Source organism: Megalopta genalis, chromosome 2 (genome assembly GCF_051020955.1).
Source record: "Megalopta genalis isolate 19385.01 chromosome 2, iyMegGena1_principal, whole genome shotgun sequence".
NCBI lineage: Eukaryota > Metazoa > Arthropoda > Insecta > Hymenoptera > Halictidae > Megalopta > Megalopta genalis.
Window position 1 is genome coordinate 11,696,362 of NC_135014.1, and position 8,276 is coordinate 11,704,637.

General features: G+C 42.6%; 1 protein-coding gene across 1 annotated transcript; it reads right to left on the reverse strand.

Moving 5' to 3' along the window:
* Positions 1–4,217: 4,217 nt before the first annotated feature.
* LOC117227189 (uncharacterized) lies at positions 4,218–7,080 on the reverse strand. Its single transcript, XM_033482207.2, has 2 exons — positions 5,466–7,080; positions 4,218–5,238 (listed from the first exon to the last, which is right to left on the reverse strand). Exons 1-2 carry the CDS (start codon positions 6,932–6,934, stop codon positions 4,701–4,703), a joined length of 2,007 nt encoding a protein of 668 aa, XP_033338098.2. The 5' UTR covers positions 6,935–7,080; the 3' UTR covers positions 4,218–4,700.
* Between the last annotated feature and the right edge of the window lie 1,196 nt (positions 7,081–8,276).

The window sequence follows — 8,276 nt, forward strand, 5'->3', positions numbered from 1 at the left end:
GGATGGCGCCACAAGTACACAGTGAATAGTTGCAGTGTGCTGCCATAGATGGCACCACCAATACACGTCGAGTAGGTAGCGTTCTCCACGCATGTCACCACAAGTTCTCGGCAAGAAGTTTCAGCGTTCTGCCACGGATGGCACCACTAGTGTATGGTTCGTCGACGAATGAATCGTGCCGTACTTTGCCACGATTTCACCAACTATTCAACCAATGTACAGGAGATAGCATCCCCCAGTTACCCGAGTCGCTGATTTATTCAATGTATCGAGTATTATTGCATTAGCTTCACTTGTTAGTTAAGTCGTCGTTGTAAGAAAGGGAGCTATAACGAATACCGATTTCGTTCTGACTCCTATTCATTATTATAAAATGATTGTAAAATAGAATAAGAACTGTAATGTTTGAAAATAAAAGTACTATAAAACTCAATCCAAACGTCTTTTCATTTCAGGTAGTTTTATTTTGTTCCTCACCGCCTGGCTCATCCTTCTTCATTTGTCCACCGTTTCCCCTGTTCTTTCACACAATCACGTCCCCTTCTTCTCTCACCTTTCTCCCTCACTCCCTTTCTTTTCTCTATCTAGTTTCACCATCTATTTCTTTCCTGTACCATGCTCATTTACTATATTCTTAATCTTTTCTCAAATTCCTTCTTCCATTCCTTTCTCCTCCCTGTACCACTGTAACATGTGTTCTCACGTTTGTGTTTTTTCTCCGCCACATCAGCATCCGCTTTCTTCCCCGTCCTCCCTATACCTTGCAGTTTCTCTTCATCTCGCTTCTTCCTCATCCCTTTTCAAATATTCTGAACCCTTCCTACTCTTATCTCTCTGTACCAATTGTATTCTATAGTTTTCCCCTCTTTTCATTCCTCTTTCATTCCTCCAACTTTCTTCTACTCTACCTCTCTTTCTCGCTCCCTCTCACACTTTCTCTCTCTCTCTCTCTCTCTCTCTCTCTCTCTCTTTCTCTCTCACTATCTCTCCCTCTTGCACTCTCTCACTATCTCTCTCACACTTCCTCTCACTCACTCTCACTATCTCTCTCTTTGTTGCACTCTCTCATTATCTCTCTCACACTTTCTCTCTCTCTCTCTCTCTCTCTCTCTCTCTCTCTATCTATCTATCTATCTATCTATCTGTCTCACTATCTCTCTCACACTTTCTCTCTCTCTCTCTCTCTCTCTCTCCCTCACTATCTCTCCCTCTTGCACTCTCTCACTATCTCTCTCACACTTCCTCTCACTCTGTCTCACTATCTCTCCCTCTCTCTCTCTCTCTCTCTCTCTTCCATCCCGCCCTTTAAAATAGCTCCATCGTTCGCGTACTCCTTCCTCTGCCTCTCTCATTTTGATAGCATCAATTACCTTTCTATTGTCTTAAACTACTTGCTAATTGTATCAGGAGTACATACGAGAGGTATTCTCGAAATTCTTTGTCTGGCTTGTGATTGACTTGTATTACTGAAATTTCGAGTATCAGGAGTACATAATCTCGAGGAGGTATCCTGAAATTCATTGTCTGGCTTGTTATTGACTTGTACCACTAAAATTGGGAAAAATTTTCGAGTTTTCGAAATTGTTGTCTGGCCTGTTATTGACTTGCACTACTGAAATCTCGAAAATTTAAAATTTTTCGAAAATTTTTCAGAAAAACTAGTACAAGTAGTACTTGCGAGAAAAATTTCGGAAATTTTCGGGAAAATTTTGAAAATTGTATCAGGAGAATATGATATGCGAGGAGGTATACTTTTCGAACTTCTGACGTGACGTTGACTCGTACTACTTTTACCGAAAATTTTCGGAATAATTTCGGATTTTGTATCAGGAGCACATGATGTGCGAGGAGGTATTCTTTCGAATGCCTGGCCTGACGTTTACTTGTACTACTTTTTCCGAAAATTTTTCGAAAAATTTCAAATTTTCGAGATTTCAGTCGTACAAGTCAATAACAAGCCAGACAATGAATTTCAGAATACCTCCTCGAGAAATTGTGCCATTCGAGATACAGACTTCTTCGCCTCCTGATACAATTTCCAAGTAGTTTAAATCAATGGGAAGCTATCAAAATGCAAAAGGGAGAGAAAGAAGTACATGAGACGGAGTAGTTCCAGGGAAGTTAGATAAAGAAAAGGATGGAATTAGGTGGCGAAGGCGAGAGAAGAGGAAGTGATTGATTGTGGAAGAACGAAATTGATTGTGAAGGAAATGAAGAGCAAATGATGTAGGTGAATAAAAAGAAGTAGATAGACGAGAATAGGAGGGAGAAGTAAGATAGTGTGGGAGAAAACAGGAGACACGAAAGTGAGCACAATGAGAGCAAGAAGTGAAGTATTATGGGGGTGCGAAAGGAAAGAGGCGGAAAGGAGATATAGTAAAGAATGCGAAGAGAGGGAAGAGAGAAAGACAGAAAGGGTGGGAGAGAGAGAGAAAGAGAGAATGGCTGAGAGAGAGAAAGGGTGAGAGGGAGAGAGAGAAAGAAATATAGAGAGAGAAAAAGAGAGAGAGGAAGGTAAAAAAACAGGTGGGAGAGAGAAAGGGTAGAGAGAGAAAGAGAGGCTGAGAGAGAGAGGGAAAGGAAGAAAGGTAGACAGAGAAGGAGAGGTATGCGGTAAATATGTTCTTTATTATTTAAGATTTCCAGGTTTTCCAAGCACTATTTTATGCAGGAATTAACTGAAGTAACGCCGCAATTACTTACTAACGAAAGAAAGCAACAATATTATGACCTAGTGTACCTAGTTATGCGATACAAAATTACTTATCGACTCAGGGTCGACTCTATCGTGTACTTGTGGCGCCAACCGTGGCAGAACACTGAAACTACTCGCCGTGTACTTGTGGCGCCATCCGTGACAGAATGCAGAAACTGGTAGCCAAACATTCGGCTAACAGTTTCAGCGATTTGCCGTGAATGGCGCCACCAGTCTCGGCGAATAGTTTCAGCGTTCTGCAACGGATGGCGCCACAGTATACTATCGCTATCCTTGTCGCACAGTGAGCTGTCCTTGTCTTACACATTATATAACGCATAGGGAAAGAACCACTCCCACAGAAGATCATTAATAACTAATTAATTTGGACTCAAATATGTACGACATTGCACTGAAAATGTAGCTAAGACTTCCGTCTAGATTCTTCAGTAATAGAAATGCATAAATTATGCTTCTAAGCTATGGAAATTAATTATCAATGGTGTGTGCACCCCTTTAAATAACTTCGGTGAGGAATTAAATAACTACTTAATCGCAATAACAATCGGTGGAAGTGGCTACAGGTGACAAAAGTGGAAAATCGGCAAAAATCTCGGGAATGCAAGGGAAAGTTCGAATGGATTTTAATGTATGTTTCCGATGAGTTATTATGATGCACCTATGCTTATATGAAAGCCAGAAGTGTCTACTATAAGAGAGGGTAAATTAGATTAAATGACAATCACGGAAACATATTGCGGAATTATAAAAACTCGAACCTTGACAAAAGTGGAAAATCGGCAAAAATCTTGGGAATGCAAAGGGAAGTTCTAATGAAATTTAAGCCATGCTCCCGATGGGCTATTACGGTGCACCAGTGCTTAAATGAAAGCTGGAAGTGTCCAGTCTATCACAATGTAGATTGGTTTGAAAAAGAATCACAATATCATTTTGTAAAATTGAAAACTTGTCTCGTTTCTGGGAAGAGAAATGGCTGTATCTAGAATGTATGATATAAGAAGAGTTTATCGTGTGCCAAATGATTTTACTGAAATTTATAATCGTTAACTTGTCAGGATCTATTAATTGTTATTTGGAATGTCTGAAATATTAATTAAATTACCGGACTATTTGTATTATAAACGGCGAAAGTGTTCGGTTTATATGATTCCGTATTTTTCCAGTTACCCGAAACACGATTGCCACCGAGTGCAATCCTTCAGCTTTAATTTTCGCTCTTGAAAGTTCAAAACTTTGTTCTTAATCATTGATAACAATTGTTCGAACATGTATAGTGCAAGAGCAATCGGAAATGATATTTACCGCTTCGCCATATTGTCGGCATTTACGCCTTCGCAAAGCGCCATTCCACGCAGTGGCGATACGCTCAAACTATTAGGTACTAAGTCTGTGCTCACGGGGTTACAGTAGAGGCGGGAAGCTCGCTGTTTTACCATAGACAGGAAGATCGCTGTTTTACCACAGGCGGGAAGATCGCGCTGTGGTATTTACCCCCCGACGATACTTGCTTACCAGTTTATTTATTTTATCTAATTAATGTAAACTGAATTCTGGCGAAAATTATTACTAGAAGACACGCAAGACTTTGGTACTACCTTTGAAATTAATAAAAATGTTACGCTATAGTATTTACAATAGTAACGATAACGTAGATATATACATATATAGATTATACTATACATATATAAGTATAATAATTTATAGATAACGAAGTCGTTAATAAATACCTCTAACATTTGGTAAACAATATTATTCAACGTTAGTTAACAAATTTACTAGAACATAATTCATGATTTTAACAGACAACATCGTTATTAGAAGATAATATGTATATAATATATGTATGTATATGAAAAAATTTACTTTCGCGTTGTCGAAAAAAGCTACAACGCTTCCTAGCCATCTGATTAAATAATAAGACTACTAAACTGAAATCATCGTGATTCTGATTTGGTAACGTGGCCACGAATCTAAGTACTTATTACTATTGCTCAACGTCGAACAACCCTTCAATAACGTCCGGTTTGTTGCAACGTTCGCTACAATACATATTCATTTTACCCGTACGAATACACGGACAATCGAACTCCTGAACGACGGACAGTCGAGCAGGCTCGTCGTTCGTGTTTTCACGAACTACCCCCGGATCGTCGGATATCACGTTAATGTACGTCACGTTCAATGTTAACTTTTTATCATCTAGCATTTCCCAAGGTGGGAAAATTTGGACTAAGCTCGCGGTTCTCGACTCGATTTTGCCGACGATCTCGGGCACCGTCATGATCCTTATCCGCCTGGGGAAGCGACTTCCTTCCATCGTGGGTAGTAGATTGAACGGATCCTCGATCGCCACACCTTCCAAGAATTGTCTATTAAAGCTGATCACGCATTCCAGCGTATGGACGGTGACGCACGGCAACGACACGTTGTTCTTCACCGCCTGTTTCATCTGGTGCCTCCATATCCTCAGGAAGGACACCTGCCTATTGATTGCAGCCTGAAGTTTCTCAGTCAAGCTGCCCCTGGAACGGAAAACAGAAACGATATACAAATCTGTTCGCATCGCATCTAGAATTATTAAATATATTAAAATTAATACAGCTATGAAATGTATTTCCTAGAAAATGATTTGAATAAATTTTGTAATCCAAACATGTGTTACAATTTCTTTCTTTCTCCACACTCGACGTTTTTAAATGGCGAAAAGTCTAAGTGAAATTCGTCCTCGACTTTGTTAACTGCTGTTTACTTTTTTGGTTTCCGCTTTTTCTTCTTGGTCGAGTCCAACAGACTAAAATGCATAAACGGTTCCGCTCGCATCCGCAGCGGCGACTCCGCGTTGACTATCACCCCAGATTCTGCAGACTTGCCTCCTCGCCAGCCAGTCGTTAGCGACGAGATTTCCGATATCTTCTGCGATTGATAGGCAACCGGGTAGCCAAGCTGCGCCGCGTTCGAGAAATAAGTTTGGTCGCTGTCTTGGGTCTTGGAGCTTATGGAAGTGGACGCGATGGAGCGCAAAGCGTTGTTGACGTAGACTCGTGGAAGAATGGGGACCGAAAGATCCGTGTCCTGCGTGTCTGCATCCTCGATTCGGACGCTGTGCTCGTTAGCATCACCGTCGGTATCCGACTTGGTAAGGTCGCGAGAATCTTCGAGGTCATCTGGAACGGATTCTATCTCCATTCTCGCAGAGTCACGCGCGTCAGATCCAGTGGAGTCCTCCAAGATCTTGGAGTGCTCCGAGATTGGTCCAAGAGAGTGGTCCAAGATCTTGGAATGTTCCAAGATTGGTCCAAGAGACTGGTCCAAGATCTTGGAGTCCTCCAAAGTCCTCGCGATGACCGGAGCTTGCAAGTTCCTCGAGTCCCCAGAAATTTTCGAGCCCTTGGAAATCCTGGAGTCCCCGGAATGATCGCTTTCGACGCAGTCCGCATCGTCGAGCTGCTTGAAATTCTCCTCCATCTTCTTGGCCAACGCGCGTCGCTTCTGAGTGTTGATGAGGATGGCATTTCCGGTGTCCTCCTCGCTGGAGACAAACGTGTTCCATAGCCCAGTGGGTCTCCTCTGTTTCAAACTACTGATATAAGAAATAGGCGAAGCTGTTACTCTGTTGTTGCAAAAATCGCCGGTCGTCTCCGGGCGTTTGTTCTCTATCCGATGCAGAACCTTCCTCTCGCCGTTCACTTGTTTCTTTTCAGTCTTGCACATGCTCTTAACGAGCACAGGCGACACGGCCACGTGGCCGTGCTCGCGCTCAGTGGATTCGGTCCGGAACAAATTCCTCCGGACGTTCTCTTTCCTCTCATTCTCGCTGAACGAGCTACGGTTCGCACGATCCTTCTTCACCGAACTGTCCTTCCTTCTAGCTCGTTTCCTCTGGCTGAGAAGAATCGGCGATCGTACGATCCCGCGCTTCGCCGCTGGCAAGCCGAGAACGGGGGAAGAGATGGCGGGCTCATCGGTGTCGGTAACCGTGCCCCGATGAGTTTCGATCCATTTCCGCACGAACTCGCCCCTCGACGTGCACGGAATCATCGCCACGTTCCTATCTATCGTCAGAGCGCCATCTCTCTGGCCCTGGAATTGCTTGACCACGTGTAAGGTTAGAATCGACTGTCCGAAATTCAATCGTCTCACGTGGCTCGGCTTCCTTCGCTCGTCAGTGCTACCGCTCGCGTCCAGATTCCACGTTCCCGTCTCCGCTTCCTCGTTCATCCTTCGCCGTCCCGTCGACAATCGGTCGCTAAAACAAAGCTTAATCCTTTACTGTAACGGACATACTCCCGCGGATCGCTGCGGAGGCGCGCCCGACCTGTGTACAACTGCTGCCGCTGCCGTTGTCGCCGCCGCCATGCTTCCCCCGTTGCCACGGTAACGGCGTCGACGAGCGCCGCGCATCGGACGATAACGCGAACAGCCGTATTCGAATTGTTTCCCGCTCTCTGCGCGATAACGTGGACCGCGTTAATTAACGCCCACTTTATCAGGAAATAGAAGAGTATCGCTTGGAAAAAACGTAACGTGGGATGATATATTGCTCTGATACGAACGTGTGTAATTCACTTTATTGAGAAAGTGCTTCGAGGGTCGCGCAGATAATGCTTGTGTTTGAGAATGCCAGTTTGTCAGCGAGATGCGCGGCTTTCGAGGCTAGATACATTCTTAAACGACTCTACAAGACTTTTGATGGGTATTTAAACGACTTTCCAGACTATAGATGGATTTTTAACGAGTTCGGAGACTCCGGGCATAGTTTGAGACGACTTTGGTGACTGTGTGCAGCTTCAAATGACTTTCGGGATTTCAGATGTAGTTCAGGGCGACTTTCGAGACTCCACGTGTGGTTTGAAATAGTTTTGGAGGCTCTAGATATATTGTTTAAGATGACTTTAGGGACTCTGTCTTTTGAAATGACTTTGGAAATTTTAGATATATCGTAAGTTGATTTTGGAAATTCTAGATATATTCCAAAATGACTCTGGAAATTCTAGATATATTTTAAAACGACTTTGGAAGTTCTAGATATATTCTAAAATGACTTTGGAAATTCTAGATATGTTCTAAATGACTCTGGAAAATCTAGATATATTCTAAATTGATTTCGGAAATTCTAGACATAATCTAAAGTAACTTTCGAGACTCCACATATAGTTTAAAATATCTTCAACTATCAAGACTCTATCATTAAAAATGATTTTCAAGACTCTGACCACTAAAATAACTTTCAATATTCTATCTTTTTTCAATAACTTTGAAGATTGTATCTTTTACAATGACTCTGGAAGCTCTATCTGTTGAACCCCTCCCATTAAAGACGCTTTGATCGAATTTCGCTTTCTCCTTGCATACTATACCGAATCTTTGGCTTTCAACCCCCTCGACGACACAAAATTCCAAAAAACTAAATCAATTCTTAAACACGTTTCTGCTCGATCCTCGAAAGGAAATCGATCTCGCACACGGTTCGAAACTACTTTTTAATTTAATACGCCCACAGCACACACACGCACACACAGGCAAGATCGTTAAGGGGTTGAAAACCAAATGCAAACGGCCC

What these genes read in the sequence shown, in the direction of transcription:
- LOC117227189 (XM_033482207.2), bottom strand. Translation starts at nt 6,934, where the DNA reads ATGAACGAGGAAGCGGAGACGGGAACGTGGAATCTGGACGCGAGCGGT. An exon ending in AAAAAGCGGAAACCAAAAAA is followed by an intron (nt 5,239 to 5,465) that starts GTAAACAGCAGT and finishes TTTCCGTTCCAG; the next exon opens with GGGCAGCTTGACTGAGAAAC.